Raw genomic sequence first — 27980 nt, forward strand, 5'->3', positions numbered from 1 at the left:
CTCTGCGGCCCTTGCGATGCCCGGCCCAGCTGGCGGGGACTTCTCGGAGGAAGGGGGTTCTACACACCCACCCCCGGGAGTGCTGGCTCCACCATGAACCTTGCGGGCTGTGGTCCCCAGGAGAGACGTGAGTGCGGCCGTGGAGCCCGGAGGGGGGAGGCGGTGGGCAGGGGGCAAGAGTGGCTGTGGGGATGAGAGCGTGGGTGATGGTGTGGGGACGGACAAGGCCACCTGTGGGGACACGGTGGGACACCCGTGGGGATATGGGCGAGTATACCCATCAGGGGGTGGGGGGCTGTGGGGAAGACGGGAGGACGTCTGTGAGGAGAGGGGCAAGAATACCTGTAAGGAGTGGAGGGGGGACTGTGGGGAGGAGGGGAGGACACTCCTGGTAAGTAGTTGAGGTCGCCAGTCACAATGGGGACAACGACGCCTGTGGGCTATTGTGGGGATTGGGTGAGGTCACCAGTGGGGAGGGGGGTGAAAACACCCGTCGGGAGGGTGTGAGGATATTTGTGGGATATGGACAAGTACACCTGTAACGGGGGGAGTGCGGTGGTGGGGACGGGACGACGACACCCTGTAGGGAGGAGGGAAGGACGCCCGTGTGAATGAGGGCGAGGTCAGCAGTGGCGGTGGGGAGGCCACCTGTAAGGAGCGTGCAGGGGGCACCACGGGAAGGAGGGAGCGGGGCGAGGTCACCAGTTGGGGTGGGCCTGAGGACGCCCCTGGGGAGGGGGAGAGGTCACTCGTGGGCTTGGAGGTGCGGGCAGCCTCGGCATCCCGGCGAGGGGCGCGTCCGGCAGCGTTCCCGTCGGAGCGGGCCAGACATGCGGAGCTGCTCCGTGCGGGCCCGGTCCATACGGAGCCAATCCGCTCCGTGCCGGCCCGGTCCGTGCGAGTCCGGTCCCTGCCGTGCCGGTCCGTGCCGGCGCGCCCCGGTCCGGTCCGTGCGGTGTCGCCGCAGCCCCGGCGCGTGGCGGCGCCGCCCCCGGTGTCGGCGGGCGCGGGGCGGGCCGGGAGCGCGGAAGTGCGGGGCCGCGGGGCCGCGGCAGCCGAGTGCGGGCCCGGCCCGGCGCCGCAGCCCCCAGCCCGCCATGCGCCACCGCGCCGGGTGAGCGGCCCCTCGGCCGGGCCCGACCCGCCCCAGCGCCGCCGTCCCTCGCCGCAGGTGCCGCCGCCGCGTCCCGGGGAGAGGAACCACCGCGGGGCCGGCCGGCGGCCGCCCAGGCCGGGGAGGAGCCGCCGGAGAAGCGATGCAGGAAGGTGAGTGGCCACTTGGCAGAGAGACCGTGCCAGCCCCCGGGCACTTGCGAGAATAGCCAGAAGAGCCCCATGTCATCCATCCACCCACCCATACTTCCATCCAGCCATGCCCTTGTCCATCCACCTACACAACATCCATCCATCCATCCATCCATCCATCCATCCATCCATCCATCCATCCATCCATCCATCCATCCATCCTTCTCTCCATTCTCTAGCCACAAGAGCATCCCTGTCCTTCCAATCTTCCCCACCTGCTGGGATGGGTGTCCCTCTTGAAGCCCATCATGTGGGGCTACTGGCTGAGAGTGAGATGCTGGACTGTGACTGCAGTGTTGTTCCCACCTCCGCCTGCTGTTTCTCCACAGCCATTACCATAACCGAGCAGCCGGTCTCTGTCTCCGTCCCGGTGGGATATTCCTTCACGCTGCGGTGCCGAGCCCAGGGACGTACCTCGCTGCAGTACCAGTGGTTCTGTCAGTACCAGGTAAGGATGGGGTGGCCCTGGGTATGGCACCAGGCTGGGTCCCTGCACACAGTGGAGGAGCTGAAGGAGGGGAGGAAGCCAGGAATTTCCCCTTTTGTTGCTCTTAAAAGGGGCTTCCTTGTGCCTTCTGCTGCCAGCAGTGAGGAGGGAATTGCTGCCCACTGCCTGTGTTTTCCCTTTAGTCTGACTGCCGCCTGATTCCTGGAGCAACCAAGCAAGACTTGGCCATCACTGCAGAGCAGACCCAGCTCTATACCTGCAGAGTCAATGACCTCCACAGAAATGCTGTCTTCTCCGACTGGGTGAAGGTAGAGGTCCATCAGTGTGTTGCCAGAGGTACAAGCCTGTCTTTTACCTTCTTGATGTATTATGGAATCACAGAATGGTTTGGGTTACAAGGGACCTTCAAGCTCATCTTGTTCCTCCCCTTGCCATGGGTGGGGACACCTTTCACTAGACCAGGTTACTCCAAGCCCTGTCCACATGCACCTGCAGCTCATGCTTGCCATGGATTTCCCAGAGTTATTCTGGGTATTGGGACTGGAAGAACCCATCTGGCTACTTCGAAGTTGACCAAAAATGGGGTGTGGTTTTCCTTAGAATGCTGACTTCACCTTTGTCAGGAAAGGGCGAGGATCAGGTTTGGGAAGCCAGAGGCCGGGCTTTGGTGCGGCATTTACTATCACAGGCATTGCTCCCAAGGGTTCCCTGCTCCCCAAGGAGAAAGGTGCAGTAGTGATGGTTGAAGATGGCGTTGTTTGCTGTCCCTGTGGAGGGAGGACCAATTCTGTCTTGCTGCCTTGCAGGTCTGCCCCCTCGGCTGTGGCAAGGAGAACCAGTCATTGTCCTCAACCCCAGGGAGCAGCGGGTGGAGGTGGGGCAGCCGCTGCAGCTGCAGTGTGCTGCCATGGGGCTCCCAGCCCCCAGCTACCAGTGGTACCGCAATGGGAACCTGCTGGAGCAGCAGAAGAGAAAAAAGCTCTGGGTAAGGTTTTCTGGGGATAGTACAGGAGCTTTGGCTGCTGAGGTGGATAATGGGAGATGCTGATTGCAGGGTTGTGAGAAAGCCCTCCACGTATCACCCTGCTGCTTTGGTAGCTGGCTGGATGACTCTGCATGAAGGGGCAATATCTTTTATGGACTTTTTTCAAAGTTGTGGATATTCCTCTAAGAGGTAACCAATCCATAGATGTGTCAGGGGCTCTCAGCACATCTCTAGTGCCGTTTTATGCAGACATGAGAACAGTTACTCAATGTGTGGAGGAGACTGTGAATTGATGGAGCTGTGGGAATCCTGTCTGCCTGCTGGAGACCTAGAAGGAAATGTGGTTGGTCCTGATAGAAGAGAGTCAGGGAGGCAATAGAGGGGCTGGCTTTATTTTGTGTCTCTGGCTGAGTGTAAATCAATGCTGTGTTCTTGAATCAGGAAAGGAGATTTCTTCCCAGGGCATCATGTGAAAGGCACAAGGACGAGACATCTAGGCTCTTCTCAGCAGGGGTCGATGGTGTTACAGATGGTATTACATGGTATTACATGGTGGCCTTAGATTGCAGTTCTGATGGGAAAGTTCAGTCTGGGCACTAAGAAGAGGTTGTTTTCAGAGGTGGATGGTGCTGTGCTGGAGCCAGAAAGGCAGCAATGTGCTTGGAGGTGTTCAGGGCTTGAATAGACAGAGCTGTGGCCACCCTGACTCAGTGGTGGCTTTAGCCCCTCTCTGAGCAGGATCCTGGGCTGGAGAACCCGAGTCCTCGCTAGCTGGTACTGCTCTGGTTCTTGTCCCTGTCCTTATTCTTTGTGAGGTAAAGTCTTTGCAAACAGCAGGAAAAATACTTTTTATTCTATGAACACAAGTGCCTTCAGCAGATTCTGGCATGGAGCTTCAGACTTTCACCATAAATAATGTAGTTTAACTTTTGGTCTGCCTAGATCACCCACACCAAGGTCAGCGACTCCGGCACGTACCTCTGCTGTGCCTCCAACAGCCATGGAGAGCATTGGACCAACGCCGTGGACGTTCACGTCGGTGAGCAGAGCCAGCCCGGTCACTTTGCTGCATGTTACTTCGTGTGAGACATAATTAGAGGGAACAGAGGAATTTGGTGCTCTCTGGAGGTGCTGACCTGGTGAACAAGGACCATGATAAACAGGATTCCTTGACACTGGGGCTCTGAGGGAGCAAAGGGGACAGTGGCTGGAAAAGCCCCTAAATGCAGTGCTGCGCTGTCTGGCAGGTGGGATGCTGCTGGGCCCTGTAGCGGGTCAGGCACCTGCTGTGTAAGGGCAGGCTCAGTGCTCTCAGCTGCTCCCTGCACACCTGCCAAGACACCATGCCAAGGTGCTGCTTTCACAGTTCCAGGCCAAATCACAGCAGGCTCCTGTGGCCATAGTCATTTCCAGTCTCGCTGACGCGAAGGGATGTCCTTGGATACAGAGCCGGAGAGGATGGTGTTTATTTGGGAAGGTTTAGGCCCCGTGGGCTGGCAGCTCAGGGCTGATGGTGTGTGAGGGATGGATCCCAGGGAGAGGATGTGTTCCCGGAGCCTCAGGCATGCTCCACCTCTGGCTGCTTTGGCCCTGTGCCTTTACCTTGTGTGAGGCAGGAATAGCTCAGGCTGACTTTGCTGGCTCTTTACTCCACCTAGAGATTTTTCTATGCCATAAGCTTCTTATCCTGCCTTTTATGCTGGCTTTAAAATTTCTCAAAGGTGCAAATTGATCTTGTGTAGCCAGAGAGCACTCTGCCTACCTCCTCACAGCTGGTGAAACACATCCTGGGGGGACAGACAGTGAAAAAAGGACGCCAGATTGGGTTGGGTTCCATGTATTACTGCTGGGAAGCTTTTACATGCAACAGGTGCCTCTGTAGGAGGTGGAAAAGAATGAGCGTTTTTTTTCTGCAGCTTTTCAGGCATCTCTTGTGTATCAGCAGCACAGGTTCAGGAGCCAGAGGTCTTCAAGACCCATGAGATTTATGCAATTTATCCTTAATTTCTTCTTTTAGAGGATTTAGGGTTCTAGAATTTCCTCCTGGGCTGGATTTTAAAATTTATTTCTGATTGAAATAGGAAAAGCTGGAGCTGTTAGGGTAATAATGATTTTAAAAGACTGGAAGTGCTCAGGCAGGAGAGCTTGTGGACCAAAGTGAGTGGCTTTTCTGAGCCAGAACTGCTAAAACAACAGGGAAAGGCAGAGCAGGAAGATGAATAACTCTGGGGATATTGTTGCTATCAAGAGCAAACAGGGAAACTTCCTCTGCACTGGACATTTATGGGGAGAAATTCTTGTTTTGGAGCTTGTATTGACCTTGAGTCATTTTGTTTCCTTTGCTGTTGCTGCAGCGAGGTAGCAGGTGAGTCACATCAGGTGTGAGTTTCTCCATGTTGACCCTCCTTCCCTGGTCTGCCACTTCTCCAGGCTTTGCTTCCCAGCTGCTCAGGATGTCATAAATCAGGCTGAATTTCATAAATCCTCCTAGCATCAGACCAGTGTCTTTAAGGTTAGCAGTCAGGCTATGAAGGAGCTGCCTGAGGAATGTTGCTTGTGCAGATCCTCTGTGTGTTTGTTCCAGCTGGGCATGGTTGGGAGTGTTGGAGCAGAATTCAGACCTGGCACTGGCTGCTGGGCCCAGGCTTACTGAACCCAGGCTTATAATTTCCCTTTTTCTTTCCCAGGTACGTGTGGCTCTGGGAAGTTTTTTGGTGAGTACTGTCATCTTTTCTTCCTGAGCAATTTTTCCCTTAATCAAACGCCAGGCTCCAGGGTGGATGGGAGGACAAGGAATGGGAGTGCTTTATTCTGCAAAGACTGCTTCAAGCCTTTATGGCCACATTTCCACAGGCTCTGCACTTTTGGATTACAGCTGTACAGCATAAAATGAGTCCCAACCCCTGCCAAGCCCTGATCTTTTTCAGCAAGTGGAGTCAAATTATTCCTAATGAGTAACTGAGTCTTAAGCTCTGTGCTTGCCAAATGATTTAAAAAACTGTTGTTTAAATGACAACTTATCCCTGCTTGAAATACCTCCTCAGAGCAGGGCAAAGTCCCTCGCTCCCACCACCACTGAGTAACATAAATACCATTTTTTTACAGTGGGAGGTGGGGATAAAATCAAAGCAGGAGCCATGGCTTTCTCTCCTTAAGCCCTGCGAGGGAAAGGACCCCTCAGCCTGGCTCAGTGAATCTCCCTCCCTGTGGTCATGGTAGGGTGGGTAGAGCAGAACCTCTGCATTCCTCGGATTTTGGTTGTCAACTGAAAACTTTTTAAGCCTTTCTGTCAAAATGATTGTGTATTTTGACAAAGTGTTCAGAAAGCCAAGGGCTTTCTGGAGAGTGCTGCAGGCTTGCAGCAGCCTGGGGTCTGTCCTTGCTTAGATTGCCCATATCCTCACTCCAGCAGGAGGAGGTGAGATCTTGCCTCCTCCTGAGCATTTACAGCTTTTTCACTTGGTGTTTGTTTCAGCTACAGGCAAAATAGCACTTTTAGTGGGCAACAACCGTTACCAGCATCACCCCAACCTCATGGCTCCTGTGAGGGATGTGTTTGAGCTGAGGCATCTTCTGGAGCATCTGGGCTTCCAGGTTGTCTCCCTACTGGATCTGAACAAGGCTGAGATGGCGACAGCGGTCACTCAGTTCCTGCAGCTCCTGGGGAAGGGAGTCTATGGTAAGGCCAAGCCAGCTCAGCCACCTGCCTGTGCTGAGTAGGGATTAGGGAATTTTCTGAACAGCTATTGAATTAAAAGAGAAGAAATTGAATGTTGCTATCTCAAAGGAGACCAGGTTTGGCAGGAGCCCTTGGACAAGCGTAGTTTAGTTTTGGCAGGTGTTTCTCCAACATGTGGCTCACCTCCAATATCAGCAGCATGGGCTCACACTGAATTTTTGGGGAGCCAGTGCTTCCAATAGTGAATGGGAAAGGGGGTTTTGATTTTTCCTTGAGTAAAAGAACTGAGGGGACTGACTGATTGCCCCCACCTCTGCTCATATGTAAGGAGGGGAGCTCCTTTTGGGCCCTGACTGCTGCATCTGGTCATGATTTCCTTGTTTCTCTTTCCTGAAGATCTAATTTGGGCCCCTGACAACCCTTTTGCAGAAGAGCATTTCCAGCTGCAGGTGGCTTTGAGGTTGGGCTTTGTGCTTAATTGTGCACTGTGCTCAGTAAGGAAGCGTTCCTCAACCACAAACCCAACCAGCAGATCTTGTGGATCTTAAAGCAGGTGTTCAGATTTGGTGGTGAAAGTAGCATCTTTGGGGTCCCTGAGAGTCTCACAGCATGACAGATACCCTGAAAACACCGTGCAGGTGGTTCTTTTTGTTCCAAACCTCAGTGTGAGGCTTACATGCCAGCTGAGTGGCACCCAGACAGTGAAAGTCACTGTGGGCTGAATCCAGGCTGGCATTCAGCACGAGGTTTGGAGGCTGTGCAGTGGATGGGGACCTGGCCGTGAGGTAAATGCTGCACAGCCACCTTGTTCGGGGAAGCACTGACTCACCTGGGGAGCTGAGCTGGTGGGAAGGGCCACACGCAGTCCTGGCACTCTGAGCACATCACCTCTGACAGCATATTCCCATGACTTCACTTGCAGCTTCCTTTTCTTGTTGCTCTCTGAAATCTCCTTGTATCCCAGGCTTTACCTCTCCCAGCCAGAGGCATCCCAGCTGCCATTCTTACCTTCTATCCATGGCATGTGAGGACCAAAAGGCATTTTATCCATGGCCCTTCCTAAGCACTGGAGAGAAAAAAAGGCTTGGAAACAGCAAACCTTCCATATTGTCATGCCTTATTTAAACTTTTAGAGCTTCTCTGCATTCGTGGCCTCTGATCCTTCCCGGCAAAATTGATTTCGTGTGCTGTCAGGAAAAACATCAACAGCTGAGTTGAGTGTTTGTGAGGCAATGCCTGCTTAGGTTGAGGTTTCCTTAACAGCTCTCCAGGCTGAGTGGTGTGCTGTTCTGTGAAGACAGTGAGCCCCAGTGTGGGCTGGATCCAGCTGGATCCTGGGTTCATGATTCTTGCCACATTTGCTGGAGTGTTAATTGAATGGTGGGACATTGGGTCAGGCTGCCTACTGAGTGCCCCAGTTGTGGTGAGACAGCAGCTCCAGGAGCAGCTCAGGCAGCCTGCTAAAGACCCCAGAGGTGCCTGTGACAGCCAGTCCTGTACATCCATGTGCATGTTGGACACACTCCTGTGGTATCCCAGTATTCTTGCTTCAGGAACCTGGTGGTGCCAGCTGAAGTCAGGGGAGCCCATACAGAGGGAGGAGAGGGCTGACTGGTGAACATGAACCTCCACTGTCCTTAGTTGTATGGTACATGCTGATGAGGGCAGTTGGGCTTTTTGGTCTCTGTGACTGTCCCTGCAGGAACTGTAGGCTTTTGTGAGACTTTCTTCCACATCTCCAGACCATCCCAGCACAGCTCCCAGGCCTGGATCCTGAAGTGTTCAAAAACCAAGTGGATGTGGCACTGCATGATATGGTTTAGTGGGCATGGTGAGGTTCAGTCCAAGGTTGGACTTGATCATCTTGGAGGTCTTTTCCAACCCTAGTGATCCTATGATCCAAAGGTTTGTCCAGTTCATTGTATGGAGGTGGTGGATTATTGGGCTGTTTTTCCTCCAGATCTCATCTTAAAAAAGCTTCATAGGATTTTTGAAAGCTCCTGAAACATCCTCTAAGTGATCTAATTATTCCACCCTCAGGCAAGTGAGGAATCCCCGTGGATGTTATTTTGAGCATGCTAAAAAGTCCCAAATAAAAAAAATTATGTTGGAAATGCAACGTGAGCAGAAAATCGCCTTTATTCAGCCTCATGCTGACATTTCCTGCATTATAAGCAGTGCTTGGAGCTTCCCCTTTTTAATTTGGCACTCAGAAGTTTTTCTGTGACGAGCAGTTCTGACTCATACAATGTGGGAAGAACTCAGAATAAAACATCCCTTTCCTTCTCTGGGCAAATTGTTGACTTTCCTGTTCAGGAGGAGAGATTCAGTCCAGGAGAAGTTGCTCAGGTGATGTGAAACTCACCTTTTTTGATTTGAACATGTGTCTTTGTGGTTTATGTAGCATGGGGAGCACTTAATGGTACATTCAGGTACTCAGCAAGACCTCAAAAGTAAGGAGATTTAAGGACTGAATCATTCATTGTGGGCTTTCCTGTTACATTTCATTTTTTCCCAAGCCTCAGTGATGCTGCCTGGTAACAGATGTCATCACTTCCCTTGCATGTACAGGCAGAAGGAAGAAAGCCACCAGTGCTCAATGGCTCAAGGGGCCCAACCTGCTTCTAATTTTTCTAGAAGGCTTCCTGTTTTATACTCTTTTCTAGTCTCAGGGGAGGGTTTTGTGGCTTTGATTCGCAAGTTACAAAAGTTTAAAGCTTCTGCAAATCAGAGCCTGCTGTCTCTGGCTGGTGATCCACCAGAAGAGGAACCCAAATCTTGTGGGCACCTGTGAAAATGGCCATTTGAGAAACTTTCCATTGTCCCCTGAGAATAGAAACCAAAGGTGACTCAAGGTCTTTTTTGACTATGAGATCATGTTTTCCATTCTCCACACAATGAGATCATGCTTTCAGCCCTTCAGCTCCTGCCCCTGTTACTGCATCCTTGCAGAATCCCACCAAAGTGAGTGTCCTGCCAAGTGCAGAGGCAAGAGCAGTGGAAGGAAAATAGAGGAGAGGTTACTCACCGAAGTGTGGGCTTTGGTAGTGAATCTGAGTGAAGAATTTCTCCTGCTGTTGCCTCTTAGCTGCTTTTTCCCATTTCTGACCTCTCACTCTTCACTGTCCCCCAGTTGTAGTGACACAACTCCCTGTGTCACCTCACAGAGCTATTTTTAACCCGTTTCAATTCCCCAAGTTTCACCAACCAGCATCCCCCAAGCAGTGGCATTGGTGCTGGGGAGGGGTAGCCAGCCACTGTGCAGCTTCCTTTTGAGAAGCTCCAGCCTGGGGATCCCTGTGCCAGCCCTGCACTGAACACAGGGTTGGAGAGGAGCCCCAGCTTAGGCCATGCCAAGTTCCCCAGTGCTGCCTTCCCGCCTGGATGGCCCTGTGTTGCCATCTCTTGGGAAGACTGAAACCATTACTAAGTTTCGTGTGTCTAAGAGTAAAACCCAAAATTCTTGTTGAGTCTTGGGCTTCCCACTAGCATCTGCATGAGTCTGACTCCTCCCCTGCCTGACAGGGCTGGTGCCTGGTTTGAGGTTGTTGAAGCACACAGTCCTCATGTTCTGGACGTCTGAAGAGCTCATTTCTCTCTGTGTCTAATTTTTCACCAGTTTACAGGTGTGTGAATACAGGCAGACCTTTGAAATGGAGAATGTTTCCCATCACCTAATCAGTTGTTAGTCTCTTCTCCAAAAGTAGGAAACTGAGGAGCTTTTCATTTAAATGGCTGTTAATGTATTTTCCATCCTGGTAAAATCCTTTTCTGTTGCCTTATTCCTTCAGAGAGCTGAGGACTAACCAAAACATGGTACAGTGGTGAAATTCAGCCTGGCAGGTGCTGAGCCTGGGTGTTGCAGAACAGAGGGTTTGGAAGTGTGTAAATCCAGGGCCTTCAGGAGACAAACGGTGCAGGAATCCACAAGCACAGGAGAGCCTCTTGGGGCTGCTTCCAACACTAATGAAGGGAATAAATTGGGAAAAAGTTGAAATGGTGAGGTCAATGTAGCTCCAGATCCACAGGTGCTACTGGTCTAGGTCTGCCCTGCGCTAGTATCCTTTCAGGACAGGGGGTGGGACGTGGCTATGGGGAGCTGGTTTCAGACCTGCAGGCTGGCATCCTGATTCATCCTCTCCTCTCCCTGTTCCCAGCTATATTCTACTATGCTGGGCATGGCTACGAACATCTGGGGAGGAACTACATGGTCCCTGTGGATGCTCCGCAACCCTATGCCCCTGAGAACTGCATCAGCGTGCAGAGGATCCTCCAGAAGATGCAGCAGCAGCAGACAGCCCTGAACATCATCCTGCTGGACACCTGCAGGAAGTGGTAGGGGTCTCTTCCCCCTTCCTCACCTGGGCTGGGCATTCTGAGGGCTGGGGGAGGGGAGCCATCCTCAGCTGTGGGTTTAGACACCCCCGTGGTGCTGCTGAACCTCTGCCAGAGGTTATTCATCTCTGCCATAAAATCAACCACGTTGTCAGGTCCTGCAGGGTGTCCTGGGGGGTGGGTCAATCATGTATTAGTGCAGACCTTGTCTGAGATCTGCTGGAGAGAAGGGGCTGGAGACCCTCCTTTGTTTTATGAGGTGGAAAAGCCTGGCAAAGACAAGCAGGTTGTCTCGAGCCTGTGGAGGGTGGCTCTGCCTGGCATAAATTGTTGGTTGAAACTCAGCACAGGGTTTTTCTTTTGTGTTTCAAGCCTGAACCACCTAACCTGATCTTGCTTATTGTGTGCTTTCCTGGTCCATATTTCCCATGTGTTCAGGCTGGGAGTGTTGAGTTCACCTCTCTTCTCCTGGCTGCATTCTTGTTAACATCTGTGAGAAGAGTGCAACATGACAGGGAAATATTTTAAGCCCTGCTACTTGTTTTTTGCTGGGCTTAAATCCTTCTGAAGCGGTCGTGTTGTGAATCTGCTGCTGCAGAGGTCAGGGATCAGTATTTTCCCACTTTCTGTGGAAAACCCATCATCCTTCCTTGGCCTGCAGACTTCTATCCTGCTGCAGGAAATTACTACTTGTCCAATTTCAGCAGAGGTGGGTGGACTATTGCAGTAGAAGCTGTCATTAGTTCATTTATTTCAGGCTCCTGAGGCAGATTTACAGGTCAGAGAGAACCTGGAGAGCAAATGTAGGAATATCTCTCTCTTCCTGCTGTGGTTCCTGCACTAAGAATCGGACAAACAGGACTTTTGATACCTGGAGAGAGCTGCCAGCCCCTGGAGAGATGATAAATTGTGGATGCCTTTTAGCTGCAGTGATGGGGCTGCTTGTTTTGAATAGCTTAAAGCTGACTGCGCTGGGACTTTTCCCACAGCTCTGGAGCAGGAGCTTGATGTCCCTTGATGCTGCCCTGAACCCCCCAGAGTGGAGCATCCCCTTTCTCCCTTCCTGCTGGCTGCTGAGAGCAGAGTGTGTTGCTGTCCTGGCACCCCTGGCAGCAGCTGGCTGCCCTCCCCAGTATGCTCAGAGGCAGGGGATGGCCTGCAGCAAAGCAGGAGCACCTGGCTCTCGTGGATACTCTGCTGAGCTGGACTGGCGCAGCTCTGGGCTGCTGGTGTGCCATCTGTGTGCTGGGGGGCAGTGTGGGGGCTGCACAGGGACCAGCAGTGCAAGTGTTAACAATCTGTGAAACAGCTTTTGGGATGCTGTCTGTCTTCCTTTGAGCTGCTGTCTCCTTCCCTGGCATTGCCATTGGTTCCTTTGCTCAACAGAGTCTCAGTGGTGCTCAGAGGATGCAGTGTGAGATCTGCTGTTATATTTAGGCAAACTTGTGCAGCTGGATTTCTTCCTCCTTCCCTGAAATTCACACCTCCCCTTTTCCACAGCAAGCACAGCACTTCATGCAGTGGTGTTATCCCTGATCTTGTGGGGGCAGGAGCTCAGTTCTGAGCTCATTTTTTCTTGAGAAGTCACCATTTCAGCACAGGAAAGCATCTGGATTTCATAGCTGTGTGTGTTTACCCTGCTGTGTAAAACAAGGCTCCCAGGGCCTCCTTTCCCAACACCCTCCTGGTCAGGCAGGTCTGTCAGCAGCTCATGCATGAAGCTGTGTCTGTTCTATGAGGGAGCTCACCCAGAGTTTCTGCTCACCCCATGTGTTGGCATCAGAAATGCCAGGGTGGTGAGAAACACAAGTCCCTTTGCCAAGTGGGAGCAGATGCTCAGCCTTAGCAGGGGAGAAATCAGAGCACAGAGCCTGTGTGTAGCCTCATACATTTATATACTGATTTTGGGTGGATGTGATTGCCTTTTCCAGGAATTCCCTAATTCATCCTAGGATCTGGAACCAAAGATTTCTGCATTAAATTAAGAGCAGTTGAAGAGCAGATAAATCTCAATATTCAGATTTAGAAACATGCTTCCTTTCTCACATTTTCTCTTCTGATCATCTTCAGGACAGCTTACACAAGTCAGTTGAATTCTGCCATTGAACATCTCCCGACTGTGCCACCAGCAGTAGGTGACACGCTGGCTGCTGGCAATACCCCTGTCCTTTCTACTCTCCTCAGTGTGCCAGCTCCAGCCCCAGGAAACTGTGCTGGGATTGAATTACATGGACTAACACTGCCTCTGTGCCTGGTTCTTGTGTGACTGGGAGCAGCTCTGAGTCACTGGTGTCAACTGGAGGCAGCCTGTCCCCATGCTGTCAGTCTGGCTGCAGTCAGATGGGCAAGGTTTAACCATTCAATGCAACCAAGATATCTGTTTTGTTGGAAATCAGATCCTGTCACCATGGATCTACCTGATTTTGGGAATAATAGGGGCTGTGCTCATTCAGCTGCATCTAGACCGAGGTGCCAGGACCAGTGTTGTGCTTTGAGACTCGTGTGTGTGTCCTGATCCCATCTCTCAGGGCGATCTGGGGGTGTATCATCCATAGCCTGCTTTGGTTCCCTAAGGCAAAGGTGTAGGCATGGTCTGGAAGGGCCCTGTGGGGTGTCCCAGACCCCCTCAAGACAATTGAGCCTTAACCTTGGTGCTGTGCACCTCTGACTTCTTGAGGGACAGCTGTCCACTGGGCCACGGTGAGCCTGCGTGTTCTCTGCACTGTGGTGCTGCCTGGAGCTGTTAAAACCCAGCCTCTGCAGGGAGGTGGCAACGTGCACCCACAGCTCCAGGCTGTACCACAGCTTCGGGCTGAGGGCAGGGAGCAGCTTACCAGTGCAGATAAGTCACAGCTGGACAGACCTACTCCATTCCCTGTGCTGTGGGTTCTTGGTGGGATTCCCAGCTTTAGTCTCTCTGGTTATATCTGAGAGTTGATCCTACTGCCATCCCTAAGAGAGGGACATGAGGAATGTGTGGGATTTGTCCCCTCCAGCTGACAGATGTCCTCGACACTGACTTGTGCCTTTGCCTCCTCTCCAGGTACAACCCAGGACGTGCCTTGTCCCAGGTGCAGCCACTGGAGCCCTGGGGAAACACTGTCTATGGCTATTCCACGTGAGTGATTTCACCATTCCCACAGCCTCTCATGGGACCAGACTCTGGCCCAGCCCTGTCTCCTCTCATCCTTTCATGCACGGAGTTTCATGTTCCCTCTGGCTCTCACCCTCCATCTGCTGGGGGTGCTGTTCAGGCACTTCTGTCCTTCCTGCTGCCATCAGCCTGTGCTTCAGGGAAAGTTGTGTGTGGAGGTGACATCAGCTCCTGTCACCTGATCTTCAGCCTGGTTCCTCAGGTGGATGTCCCATGAGCAGCTCACCCAAAGCCTCCTGAGATGCTGGGTGTTATTTACTGGTCCAGTGCCAGTTCCACTGGCTTTTTACCTTCGTCAGCCGCCTGTGCTGCCAAAGGAGACTGTGCTATCCTATCCTATCCTATCCTATCCTATCCTATCCTATCCTATCCTATCCTATCCTATCCTATCCTATCCTATCCTATCCTATCCTATCCTATCCTGTCCTGTCCCATTCCCTTCCACTGCTTTTTCCTATCCTGTGGCCTGCCCATCCTCTCTGGGGCACAGAGAAGCTGGATTTGTGTTATTCCTTGAGAAGCTCACTCTGACCCAGCCAACAGAGTCTGGATGGAGTTGGCCACCCCAGACTGACCTTGGACTTCATGCACAATGCAGAGCTGCAAGGACTCTGAAGAGATATCCTTACTCTTGCAGGAGCGAAGATGCAGAAGCCTATGAATTGCAGGATGGGGAGTTCAGCTCTGGCATCTTCATGAAATACCTGAAGAAACACATTCTGCAAGAGAAGAAGGTTACACACATGCTGGAGGATGTGTTAGAAGGTAAGAGAAGCTAGAAACCACTCGCTTCAGTGGCAAGGGTGAGAAGGGACAGCAGTGTCTCCACATCACCCCATCCCATGCCATCCCATGCCATCCCATCCCACCCACTGTTCTTCCCTAAATTCCAAATCACAGGCTATTGAATTTGCGGGGAACCCCCGATGAGGGGGTTGATGCATCTGACTCCATCTTGTCAGAAGGCTAATTAATGACTTTATTATAGTATATTATTCTATACTATATTACACTATGTTACATTACATCTGAACTGAATCTGCCAAGCACTCACCTGCACTCCACTGCACTGAATCTCATGACTGTGAGCCAACAGTCCCGACTCACACACATGCTTGGCCCTGATAGGCCAAGGAAACAAAAACCATCACTCTGGGTAAACAATCTCCATATTGCATTCTGCTTTTGCACAAACACAGGCACAGCAAATGATAAGAATCGTTTTTCCTTTCTCTGAGGTTCAGAGAATGTGAATCTCAGAAATATTCTTGGGAAGAATTGTGCCTCGCTTTTCTCCGTGAAAAGAAATGTGGCGACAACAGGCCGTGCCCCATGGGAGCTTTCAGTAGGCTCTGAGCAGCATGGAGACATGCATGTAGGGCCTGAAAGACAGGGAGATCAATAAGGAGCCTGGAGTGATCCTTGTGCTTCCCACTCTTTCCCACAGACATTGGCCGTGACCCCCTGGTCACTGGGAAGCAGGTGATGGAGATCAAGCACACTCTGAAGGAAGCCCGGTCCCTGACAGACCCCATCTGTCCCTCGGGAGCAGCTGCTGAGCACTGGGGACACGGCCAAGGTGAGCCATGCAGGGCGTGGGGAGGAGGCAGCTGGGGGTGCCTGTGGCCCTCAGGGACACTGCTGTTCAGGGAGGTGTTGACAGGACCCTCAGAGGAGCTGATGGTGCTCAAATTTCCCTTGCAGCGCTGCCGAGCAGAACGGTGACCTTCCCGTGTGGGGTGCGGGTGGAGCTCCGCTTCCTCCGGCTCTTCTCCAACCTGATGTTCGTGTGTGCCAAGCCACAGCCACCCCTGGCCCACATCACCGAGCCCCAGCTCCTGCTCCACCAGCTGGCTGTGAGTGCTCTGCCTGTGCCCTTCCTGCGCTGCTTTCCCCAGGTCACAGGCGGGGAGGGTGGTTGGGCTGAGTCTTGAGGAGTGGGAATGGCTGATCCCAGGTGAAAAAGGATCCTCTCCTCTGCGTACACCTCTTTGAGGCTCCTTCCACATCTCAGTGGATTCCCTGCCTTGCTCCTCGTGAATCACAAAAAGAGATTTGGCAGCAGTTGTTCTTTAACCAGTTATCCCTCAGATTGGTTTCTGGCCTGCCTGATTAAATTATTGCATTTAATCTGTTTGAGGCCAACAGCTATTCTGTTTTCTGTGTTAGAAAGTAGGTCTGGTTTTTTGACTTCTTTAGCCTGCTATGCTAATATATCTTAATGCAACAATATATTCTTTCCCACTTGAGCTGTACCAGCTTTCTTGAACCCTTTCTCCAACCTTTCCTCCCAGGCCTATTGTATTTGCTGGGAAATGTCCTGACAAAGGCAGGAATGATGACTCTGACTCCATGTTTTCAGAAGGCTAATTTATTACTTTATAATACTATATTATATTAAAGAATACTATACTAAACTATACTGAAGAATACAGAAAGGATACTTACAGAATGCTAGAAAGATAATAATGAAAACTCGTGACTCTTTCCAGAGTCTCGACACAGCTTGGCCCTGATTGGCCAAAGAGTGAAAACAATTCACATGAAACCAATGGAACAATCACCTGTGGGTAAACAATCTCCAAACACATTCCACACGAGCAAAACACAGGAGAAGCAAATGGGATAAGAATTTGTTTTCCTTTTCTCTCAGGCTCTTCAGCTTCCCAGGAGAAAAATTCTGGGCCAAGGGATTTTTCAGAGAATGTGAATGCTACACAGACCATGTGTCCAGTGTGGGCTTCACTGATGGTCTCCATGCCACTTCTACAGATTTAATTTGCTGCTCCTTCCTGTAACTATCTCCCTTGTTTTCTGTAGTGCTTCTCCTGAAGCGTAGCTCATTTGTGGTGGATTTTTTGGCCCTTGTTTCTCGTGGAGGGACACTGCTCCTCAGCACATTGGGGTCACTGATGCAGTATCCAGGAGGTTTGGAGCCTGATCCTGCCCATTCCTAAGCTGCAGCATCGTTTCCCCTTGTGAGCATCATGCATGAAAATTGTGTCTGTGTATGTGAGCATGTATTTGTGTGCTTTGCCCCACATCAGTGACTGGGGGGAATGGGGGCCCAGCTGCCTGCTCCTGCCTCTGGAGCTGTCTCAAGAGGGATCGGGGGACAAAAAGGGACCCCAGTACAGCCAGATCTCTCTTCTTGTCCTAGTGCATGGTGGAGCTGGCTCCCACTGAGCTCCAGTGCTGTCTGCAGAGGCAGCAGCGTGTCCTTCCATGACTGTCACCTGTCCCGCCTCAGACATCACAGCAGCCACCACTCCATTGTGGGATCCCTGAGATGCCCACAGGGGACACTGGGCTCACTCTAGTATGGAAAAGCTGAGAGAGCTGAGTCTGTTCATCATCTGGTAGGACAGTCTCAGGAAGAGCTCTTTCAGACTTACAAACATCTGCAGGGAGGGTGCAAAGAGGAAGGAGCCAGGTTCTTCCCAGTAGTGCCCAGTGCCAGGACCACAGGCCATGGGCACACACTGTTGCACAGGAAATTCCACTTAAAACTAAGAGAAAACTCTCCTTCTTGGAGGGTGATTGAGTATGTTTGGGATTTTTGGAAAATTATGGCTGTGGGATTGGTTTTTATTTTCACTGATGTGCTTATTAAATATACAGATCCCATAACACCAAGTGTCTCTGCAAGGTGCTACAAAGCAGATTTTTGAAGGATTTGGATAACTGAAGGTACAATTTGAAGCCAAGGCTGTTATTCAGCAGATGCAAGTTCCTGCATGTGAGCAAGAATAAAAAGTAGCATCAGCATGGGATGGGCAGTGAGTGGAGAGCCAGTTCTGGTCAGAGCCCGAAACAGCTGAGGCCACAAAAACAGGGCACAAAACCATGGCAAGGTTGCAAACTAGAGCTCTGAGATTTCTGTGAGATCTTGTCTGGTTCTCCTGGCTGCTGCTGGAACACTGGGTCCAGTTTTGGGTCCAGGCTTCATGGAAAAAAAGTGTGCCAACTAAAGCACAGACAAAGTAATGAAAGGAAGGAGCAAGGCAATTGTAGTTTAGGCGAGAAAAGCAATAATATTGATTTTATGGGGCCTTGAAATCTACAAAAAGTTGTTTCTAACATGGAAGTAAGTAATGGTTTGAATTGCAGGGAGGAAGTTCCACAGTGGAGATGACACTCTCCCTTATCTCTAAACCTGCCCCTGCAGTGAGAAGCCATTCCCCTCTTGTCCTGTCCCTCCAGGCCCATGTCCCCAGTCCCTCTCCAGCTCTCCTGGACCCCTTTAGGCCCTGGCAGGGGCTCTGAGGTCTCTCTGGAGCCTTCTCCTCTCCAAGTGAGCACCCCCAGCTCTCCCAGCCTGGTTCCAGAGCAGAGGGGCTCTAGCCCTTGGAGCATCTCCATGGCCTCCTCTGGGCTCTCTCCAGCAGCTCCACATCTTTCTGCTGTTGGACCTCTGGGCTGGAGGCAGCTCTGCAGGTCAGAGCATGTGCTGGAGGATAAAGCTGGCTGGACACAGCAGGGCTACACCCTTCTTTGTGCAGCCATGCTGCCAAAGCCCTGTGTCAGCAGCATCTGGCTGATCTGCTTCCTGCCTCTTTGGTCTCCATTCACTGGCCTGATCTTCCCCAAGCTCCCTCCAGTTTATCTTTCCTGTAATGAGCTGCCAAGTGTGGAGATGGATTTGGCTTTCTCTTGCACAGAGATAAATGGTGTTTCCTCAGCCTCCAGTGACCTCCAGTGACCTCGTGTTCCACCAGCCGTGCATGCAGGGGTGATCCTGATGCCTGCAGATCCCAGCCAACATTTGGAATCCAGTGCTTTTCTTTATACTCTCCTGGCCCGAACCAAATCTCTTTGGCTGCTTGCAGGCAGCAGTTCAGGGAGGGCCAGGAAGAACTCCCAGGGCTTCTCCAACTTCCACCTCCCTAAATGTCCTAGCAGCCTCCTTCACCACCATGCCCAGGGCAGCTTTTCCTGCTAAGGGTCACACTGGGATGGTTGCCAGAGCTAGCTGGCAGAGGGAAGCCTTCTGGAAGGGGCTGGTAGACTGTGGTCTGTCACCCATTCTGGAGGGCTCAAATCCAAGGCAAGAAGGACTTGGTCACAGCCCCAAGGCTGCCAGAGCTCCAGGAGCACTTGGACAATGCTCTCAGGCACAGGGTGGAATTGTTGAGGTGTCTGTGCGGGCCAGGAGTTGAACTCAATGACCTTTGTGGGTTCCTTCCAACTCAGGATATTCCATGATCTGTGATTTCATAAGGCCTTTATTCCCTTGTCTCTTCCTGGAGTGTTATTGTGGCTCAGTTGGCACTGAGGAGGATCTCATAGACACGGTGCTGTTTTGGTTAAATTTGAGCTACTCAGCAAGAGTTGGCAGTTCTGTAGATGGTGGGGGGCTAAATCAGCACGCAGCACAACTCAGAGCTTCCAGCTGTGCCTTTGGAAAACTTGCTCCCTCCATGACACACTGCTGGCACTACAGTGGTTGTGTTAGCAGCTAGTGCTGCTTCCTGCTCTGCTGCAAATCCCACTGCACCCCATTTTTCACAGTAAGATGTACTCAGGTGTGGGCACACAGTTTGTGGTAATTTGGGATGGGCACAGCTGTGAGGAGCAGGTGAGCAGCACTGACAGCAGTGAGCCATGGAGTGCCCAGGGGCACTGCCCAGCCACCACAGGGAGCAGAGGGCACACAGGTGCAGTGCATGGACATGAGGGGTATGAAAGGTTGGGCTAAAGAACAAGAGGAGCAGATGCTTGCAGCCTTCTGCAGTGGTGTGGTGTTACTCTGTGGGGGGTGAAGCTTTCTAATATTGTTTGATGATACTCTGTGTATCATGGCCATCTCAGCTGCAACATATGCTGAGACACTCTGGGTCTTATTGATATGCACAAGGCAAGTGTTAAAACCTCTGCATTCTTGTGGCTTTTTTTGGTACTTCCATTAGGATACACAGCATTTCCACCAGGCAATATGTTGATCAAAGCCCTGAGCACGTGTTTGGTGGGCAGTTGTGCCTCAATGCTTCATGCCGGTGCTGAAATTTCCTTGCATTTCCTGTTGTTTTCCTGACCCAGGAGACAGATGATGTGGCCATCCAGAAGGAGAGCTGTCTGGACCACGTGGAGACTCTGCTGGCCTCTGTGTACAAGCGGGAGGAGCTGGACTGCATCTTCCAGCTCTGTGCACTGCAGAAAATTCAGGTAGACAGTAGCCAGGTGCAGATTTCTCCAGCTCTGTGCTCTCATGGAGCTGGTGTCCTTATCTGCGTGGCTGGAGCTGGATCTGCCTCTCTGACCACGTGTCTATGTCACATGCAGACCAAAGAGGAGCTTGTTGATTTTCAAGACACAAAAGCTGCCCTCTTTTAGGGAATCACAGACTGGTTTGGGTTAGAGGGGGACCTTAAAACTCATCTTGTTCCACCCCCAGCCATAGGCAGGAGCACATTCCACTAGACCAGGTTGCTCCAAGCTCTGTCCAACCTGGACTGAGACACTTCCAGAGATGGAGCAACCACAGCTTCTCTGGGCAACCTGTGCCAGAGCCTCCCCACCCTCACAGGGAAGAATTGCTTCCCATTATCCCATCTAACTCTGCTCTCTGGCCGTGGGAAGCTATTCCTCCTTGTCCTATCACTCCAGGCCCTTGTCCCCAGTCCCTGTCCAGCTCTCCTAGAGCCCCTTTAGGCACTGGAAGGGGCTCTAAAGTTATCTTGGATCCTTCTCTTCTCCAGGCTGTACACACCCAGTTTTCCCAGCATGTTTCTGTAGGAGAGCACTGTCTTTTCACCTCACCTTTTCCACCTCGGCAAAATCTTTCTGATTTACAATCAGGCTGCAGAGCCTGACTGTGGATACTCTTTGCTTTTGTGTTGTCTCCTCTGCCTGACTTTCCTATCAAAGATGACCCACAGCAGCCTCTGCTGAGAGCAGAGAGGCATCACCAGTCATGGATTGTTCTGTTTTCTCTGTTGCCTGGCCAGGAGGCTGCTCTCTGCCCCATCAACCACGGGGAGGTCAGACCTGCCCAGTTATTTCAGGTGGAGGAATGTCTCACTGGGCTGTGTGCTTGCCTGAGAGACGAGTTCATGGGCTGGCCAGGATCTCCAGTCATCAGAGTAACACTGCCAAACCTGATCCAAGCTGTGCCTCTTTGGCACACTTCAAAACACCCTCAAACTATTTAAAGACCATGAGAGAAGCAGAATTGCTTGTCCCCTGGCTTGTTTCTCCTCAAACAGCAGTATGCACCTTGTTTATTCTTGGATTTTTCTTCCTCCCCTAACACACAGCCAGTGGATCTTACACCAAGTGCTGCTCTCAAGCTGCTGCCTGGATCTGCCTGCAGCAAGTTCTGCTTGCTCTGTACGTGATGTGCTTCAGCATATGGCATTGCTTTCAGTTCTTCATTGTTCCTGGAGCTCTTTTCTGAACCTTTCCCTGTTCTGCATTGTTTTTAAGTGCAACAGGAGACCTGGACCAGCTATTGCCTGCCAGAATTTTCTTGCTGCATTATACCTCTGCCTGCTCTTTACAGGTGTTTCAGGCACAGTGCCATGCTGGGGGTCTGATTTCAGGGTTTTGACTGCCACGAATGAGGTTATTCTCTTATTTCTTCATCTTTTATAAAATTCTAAAATAGTGCTAGGCTGTGAGTAGATCCCTATGGAGCACTGCAGGTTAAAGCTGTTGGCTTTTACAGCATGAGGTGTGTTTTAGTTCATAGAATCCCAGAATGATTTGGGCTGGAACCTTAAAGTTCATCAAGCAGGGATGCCTTCCACTAGATCAGGGTGCTCCAAGCCCCATCCAGCCTGGCCTTGCACACTGTGAGTGGTTCATGCTTTCCTCTCCCATGTGCATTGGTCTTGGCCATGGTGCAGCCCTCCCGCTCCCCTGTGCCCCCACTCCAGGGGTGATGCTTGCCATGGCAGCTCCCTGATGGAGCTGATGAGATCCCACACGGCCTGATTTCAGGAGAGGTCCTGAAATCCCAAATCCATGGCTGAGGCCTGCAGGCATAGTGAGCTGTACTGAGTATGTACAGCCCATTTTCTCTGGCAGCAGTGTTGCTCCATCGTGCCACAGCATGGGGCTGTGAGCCTGCACAGCAGCCAGCCAAGGCTCCTTCCTGGCGGCAGCACTAGGAAAGCTCTGCTTCCAATCTAATTCCCCCGTTCACTTTGTGTCCTTTGTTCTCCCCTTCCAGACAGATGTGGTCCTGCAGTTGGATTTGCATTACACCCAGCCAAGCACAAACCAGAGGACTTGTGAAAGCCTGCAAACGACCCTCCAGAAATCCCTGCTGAGGCAGTTTTTCAGCCAGAGGAAGGACTCCCAGGCAGGCTCCCGGCGAGCTCCTGCCCGCACAGGCAGCGTGTGCCCACAAGATGCAGCGGGGCTGAGCACCGAGCCCAAGGGCCAGGGGTCCCTGAGCACAGGCTCTGGCCACAGCTTGCCCAGCAGCAGCCCCTCCAACTTCAGCAGCGAGCCTGAGGAGAACGATGAGAGCGACCTGGGCGAGCTCTGCTTGGCTCTGCCTCGGGCTGGCCTGGGGCAGGACAGGCCCTGAGCCTCAGCCTGGGGAGCTGCTCTTTTAATTGAGGCCTCAGTTTGAGTGCTAAATCTGTCAGAATCCGTCAGCTGCTTCCCAGCCTTGGCATAGCCCTGTCTGAATGAGGCCAAAGCTGCTTTTTTGGAAAGGTTTCTCCTATCTGAGCTCTGTGGTGTGCAGGGCCGCAGTTCCCACTGGGAATGTTCCCTGTCCCGTGGGAGCATCGGGATCAGCGAGGAGTCATTGTGGTGTCTGGCAGAGGACACAGCCACCCACCAGTCATAACACTGCCAGGCAAAAACGGTGTTGCTGCAAGGCAAGGGCACAGGCTGATGTTTTCTGCCTGGAAACAAATGTTGCTGCAATGAGAAGCCCACAAACACTACAGACCCCTCTGGCTCGAATCCCAGCCGTGACTGCTGGATGTGCCCAAGCTGTGCAAGAGACACGGGGCTGCACCGAGGGAACCAGGTGAAACAGTGCAGGCTCTGCACGGGGTCCCAGTGTGGTTTCCTTGCCATGCCTGTGTCAAAGCAGGTGTTAAGTTATGCATTTATGTATTTCTGAAGCATGTATTTATAACGGGGGGGGAGGCAGTAGCTTGCCAGGAAAAGGAAGGTCAGATGTTCCATCCAGTGTGTGTTTACATTGGAGGCTGGTGTTGCACTGGACCAGGAATAGTGTCCAGGCAGGTGCACTGACACCTGCCCCTTCCAGCAGGGTACAGGGGCATTAAAAGGTGTTCAGCCCTCTGCAGTTCCAAGTTCTTAGGTGCAGAATATCCTACAGGAGAGATGGAATGTACCAGGACTGAGAAAGGATAACCTCAAAAAGGTTATTATTAATGCAAATTGTTCTGTCTGTGCTGTGGGCAGGCTCCAGGTGGAGAAGCAGCTGTCCAGGGAGAGCCACAGCTGAGCAGGGCCCAAAGGACAGCCTGGGTGGGGACATTCCCTAATGAATGTTTGATACAGGTGATTGCTCGGTAAAGGCCACTGACCCTAGGGAAGTGTGGGGTCTCCATCCTTGGAGCAGAGTTCACTTTGGACTGCAGAAGGTGCCAATGACCTGATCCATGCTGGCTGAGGGCTGGACCAGAGACCACTGGAGATCCTTTCTGGCTCCTGTGGTCCTGTGGAGGAAAGAGGTTGGAGGGCAGAACTTCTTGAGAGGTCAAGGGCAGCAGGGTGGGAAGAATGCCCGAGCTCTGTCTTGCTTTAAGATGGTTGGAGGCAAAATTTTCTCAGTTTTGCACTCCTTCAGCAGTGAAGATACATCCCTGCCTGCAGTGTCAGTTGCAGCATAGAAAAATCTGAAATGTTGCTTCCAGATAAACCATTCTACAAGTGCTGGAAACCTGTCCAAAGAGAACAGAGGAGGCTTTTATTCTCACAGTGAGTAGAGCCAAGGGAAAGAAGAAGGGCCCCAGCTGGCTGCAGACTAGAAAGTCGCCTAGAAAAAAATCTAAAGTTTAAAAAAGTAAAAAATTCAGAGGATGTGGTTTAAATAAGATGAGCTGATAGAGAGGCTAAACCAGAAAATAATAACCTAATTTCAGGAAGAGCCAGAGATCAACTCAACAGCAGCGAGCACTGGGGACAGGTCAATGGGAATGGCTGAGCAGGCATTTGGGAGGAGGTTGCCTCTGAGGATTATTCACACCCTCCTGTGCTGTTGAGGCACTGAGGCATGGCTGGTTCCTGGCTCACATTATCATGCCAGGTGTCATCTAACGTGAATATTCATCTCATTCAAAGCAAGGCTGTTTATTTTTTTCTGAATAAAACACTATTGGTGTTTTTAATGCACAAAGCTTCATGTGGCTCTGAGTTAACTGTGTTTATTTTCCCTCTAATTGCCAGGATGTAACTTAATATTGATCTACTGGGGTTTCATGCTTCCAGCCTGAGCTTCTAGGCTCTTCTGGGTGAGCATTGTTTCTTTTTTTAGGTAACTAAAAATACTGAAGTTTGGATTTAGAAGGCAGATCAAGTGACTAGATCGGATGAAGTGATGTCAGGTGAAATGTGTAGATAAAAAAACCAGTCCTTGTTCATTGTGATTTGTCCATCTGCTTTGTAAGTGTGGCTCTTGGGTAGCTTAGGTGGTCTCCTGTCTTGGTGCCAACCACAGCACTTGTCCCTGTCATCATTTCTGCTCCTCCAAGGAGACCCTGCAGCCAAGCCCAGGGAGCCGTCACATTCCCATGGTGGGTCATTCCCTGAGATAATGCTTTGTCATGTCTGGGAACTTGCTGCATTCCAAAGGTGGACTTTGTGTCCTGGGCCTCAGCTGGAGTCATTGTAGGAGAGGATGGAACAATGGATCCTTCATCCCCACCTTTACATGTGAAATCCAGACTCCCTCACGATGGTTAGACTGTTCAGCGCCAGTAAATTGTCCTGGAAATCTGTGTTTCCATCTCCCAGCATCCAGGACAGACAAGGCATCCCAACATTACCACGTGTCTTTCTGGTCTGCACCTTGGGCTCCACAGCCAGCTGGAAGGGTGGGAAGGGAGGAGGGCTCAGGCAGCAGCAAACAAAGCAGGATCAAGACATCAGCTCCAGTTTGCATTCCCTTTCTGCCTCCTTGCCTTGCACAGCCATTGCCCTCCACTTCCTCTGTTTCTGGGCCAGTCTGTGCCCAGAGGCTACAAACAGCACTTAGAACCATTTTTGTAGGTAATACAGGTGCTTTCCTTCACTCAAGTCTTTAAAAAGCATCAAGTGAACTGCGGCTTTAAAACGATAAACGATGAAAATAGCAGCAGCTAAATAGTCAAAAATTTTATTTTTAGATAGATGCCCTTCTTTTCCTCTCTGCTAGGGCAGATGCGTTGAAGGGAAGGACCTTGGACAACAGCCTGGTATGTCCTGCTACAGAATTCATTTGGGATGCAGTTCTCCACTCATTTGCTGAGGTTTGGCAGTTCCTGACAAAACAAGGCAGGTGTAACCCAAAAGGATTGAGAAAACAAGGCAGTGAAAATCAGGGAAATCAGGGAAACTTGGAAATTTCAGTCTGTTACTGGAAAGTCCTGGGCCCAAGTGCAGTCAAGAGGTGTGTTACACATGCATGGCAGATCCACCCCAGCCTGGCACCCTTCTGTTGGCAGCAGATTCCTGAAAGTTTCTTTTCAGTTGGCATTTTTGTGATCAAAGGAAGGAAAAGGTGGATTTGTCTCATCAGCCATGCTCCAGCCTCAACCAAAGAGAGAAAGAAACGAGACAGGTCCTTTATTTCAGGAGGCATTTCTGGGGGAAAAAAATCAGTATGGGGCAACATTGAGTAATTTCATTTACCAGCTCACTTAACTCCATCTTTTTGGAACAAATCCTTCTCCCTCACAGAGGTAAATCTGAATTTACTCTTCAGAAACTGGTAGGTTCTCCTTATTTTCTGCAATAAGAGGTTTTCCATGATGTACAGAACCTGCTAGATCATTTCCTACCCCACGTTAGGGGCAGAGTGCATGGTGCTGTTGATGGAATATGCTTGCAGTGCAATAAAACATGTAGAGGGACACGCGGGGAAATTCCAAGATTCAACAATATGGTTTTGGTCTTCTTTCCCTAGTTTTTGGAAGCAGCTTCTCATACAGGCAGGAGAGATCCTGAAGGCATTCAGGGTTCAATCACTCCCAGGGAAGGAAGGAGTTTCCCAAAGGACAGGTTATCATGTTCTCTAGAAGTTAATGCTGCCTTTCATGTGGACAAGGAGTGAAGAGGATGATCTTGTCAGCTGTTAGGATATGGAAATCACCTGTTTTCTGAAATGCTGAGGGTTGCTTCATTAGCTGAGGGTTGCTTCATTAGCTGAGGATCACTTCTGGAACACCAGGTACTGGAAGTCAAGTTCCTCTGAGCACAGCAGGACCACGCACAAGGCAGAAATGGGAGAGGCAGGCTCAGTTCTAGTGAGGGGGGAATTGTTAAAACCAGGTGCTGCTCTCACAGCCAGTGTGTCACAGACAGCCTTTATCCATCGTGTTTTGCACAAGGAGACATCCACAGCTCTGTCCTGCTTCCAGCTGGATTATGTGTGCTGTTGGATTATGTCCCTCCCAACCAATGCTGTGGTTGTGCTACCAGAATATGCCCAGAAGAATGCACGTGTTCTGAGTGATTCTGAACACCAAACTGGGAGTTTCAAGATGCTGTTTCAGTGAAATATCCCTGCTCCCTGTCCAAAAAGCAAACAAGGATATTGGTTCAGTTTAGCTGGATTCAAAACTTCTAAAACAAAACTCGTGGCAGGGTGAGAAAACAAGGAACAAGGGGTAAAACGGTTCATTTGAAAACGTCAGATGGTTCAGATTCAGTTCTTCCAGGCCTCCCCATCAGGCGGATGGTTCAGGAATGAAAGCAGGAGCACAGTTGGAAACAAAAGGGGTGACTGAAGCCACCCACTGTCGAGTGAATAAACCCGAGATGACTCCTAAGGAGATTCACACTGCTGACCTTCGTTCAGGCACCTCTGCAGAGACCGGGGGCACCTCTTGGGGAAGCAGGAGCAGGTCTGGTGTCACAGTGAAGCTTGCAGACCACGATTTTCTTACTAATGGTGAGAAATTATTGATAGCACAAACTTTTCATGTTGTCCCAGAGTTCTGGCCTCTATCACAGATTATTTCAATGACTGTTTTGCAATTGTTACTAATCTCTTGGAATTAGGTCTGTAACGTCATGTGGCGGTGAAGAGAAAAACACATCAGAAAAGGGAGGCTCCTTGAAGCACTTGAAATTGCTTCTTATCTTCACAGTTTGGATAACCTTTCACATAACAAGCAACAATTTCAAATATATTGGTCATATCACCCCCTCAAAGAGATAGAAGACACACTTTGAAATTACAGACCAGGCTTCATGTGCAGGAGAAGAGCTGACGTGGTGTCACACAGTAAGGAAGAGCTAATGTTTCTTTGATAAATCTGTCTTCCCCGGGTTGGATTTTCTTGCCACAGTGTCAGGAACAGTTGACGAGACAGACGTGTTATTAAGTGGTAAAAATAAACAGATGGAAAAGTGAGAGATTTCAGCTCTGACTTTCCAGAATGTTTCAGCAAAGAATAACCTCCTCATTTCCATTCCCTACCAGAGATGAAAAACAAGCAATACTTACTCAAGGACTGCATGGCTGGAGAAATGGGGCACCCCTGGGTTCCTGGTCCCCACCTGCCCTCAGGGCATGTGAGATGGGGCAGTTTGGGGTCCCAGAGAGGGATGCTGGTCCTGACCTGCTGCTCCTCCAGATTCCAAGTCACCCTTGTGGAGAGCATTGGTGCCTGACCACATGAGCACTGCCTGCCTTGGGTCCTCCTGGGAATTGGAACCTATTTTTGAGAACAAACCCCTCTTCTCTCACTGTCCCTCCCTCCTCAAACGTGACGTGAGTGACATCTCACTCCTTCCCTCCGTGGAGGATGCAGCAGTTTGGTCAAGGCAGTGACATCTCACTCCTTCCCTCCGCGGAGGATGCAGCAGTTTGGTCAAGGCTGTGACATCTCACTCCTTCCCTCCGTGGAGGATGCAGCAGTTTGGTCAAGGCAGTGAC

At 51.0% G+C, this 27980-nt stretch overlaps 1 protein-coding gene across 3 annotated transcripts; it reads left to right on the forward strand.

Moving 5' to 3' along the window:
• Positions 1 to 13: 13 nt before the first annotated feature.
• LOC119705203 (mucosa-associated lymphoid tissue lymphoma translocation protein 1 homolog) lies at positions 14 to 27979 on the forward strand. Of its 3 annotated transcripts, XM_038147334.1 has the most exons (15): positions 14 to 127; positions 1172 to 1266; positions 1635 to 1753; positions 1936 to 2089; positions 2560 to 2738; positions 3681 to 3777; positions 5426 to 5452; positions 6214 to 6417; positions 10575 to 10752; positions 13796 to 13870; positions 14544 to 14671; positions 15354 to 15485; positions 15611 to 15762; positions 19946 to 20071; positions 22080 to 27979. In XM_038147334.1, the coding sequence occupies exons 2-15, from the start codon at positions 1257 to 1259 to the stop codon at positions 22440 to 22442; spliced, it is 1944 nt and encodes a 647-aa protein (XP_038003262.1). In that variant the 5' UTR covers positions 14 to 127; positions 1172 to 1256; the 3' UTR covers positions 22443 to 27979. The 3 variants fall into 3 exon arrangements, with proteins under 3 accessions (XP_038003262.1, XP_038003261.1, XP_038003263.1); XM_038147333.1 differs by lacking the exon at positions 14 to 127 and having other exon boundaries at positions 1021 to 1266; XM_038147335.1 differs by lacking the exons at positions 14 to 127; positions 22080 to 27979 and adding an exon at positions 21163 to 22058 and having other exon boundaries at positions 1021 to 1266.
• Position 27980: the final 1 nt, after the last annotated feature.

This window comes from Motacilla alba, chromosome 10, assembly GCF_015832195.1.
Source record: "Motacilla alba alba isolate MOTALB_02 chromosome 10, Motacilla_alba_V1.0_pri, whole genome shotgun sequence".
NCBI classification, from domain to species: domain Eukaryota; kingdom Metazoa; phylum Chordata; class Aves; order Passeriformes; family Motacillidae; genus Motacilla; species Motacilla alba.

Bases quoted from the DNA above. Each gene is read 5' to 3' on its own strand.
- LOC119705203 (XM_038147334.1), top strand. The intron at 2,739-3,680 runs GTAAGGTTTTCT...TGGTCTGCCTAG, and splicing joins AGAAGAGAAAAAAGCTCTGG to ATCACCCACACCAAGGTCAG. The intron at 13,871-14,543 runs GTGAGTGATTTC...TTACTCTTGCAG, and splicing joins ACTGTCTATGGCTATTCCAC to GAGCGAAGATGCAGAAGCCT.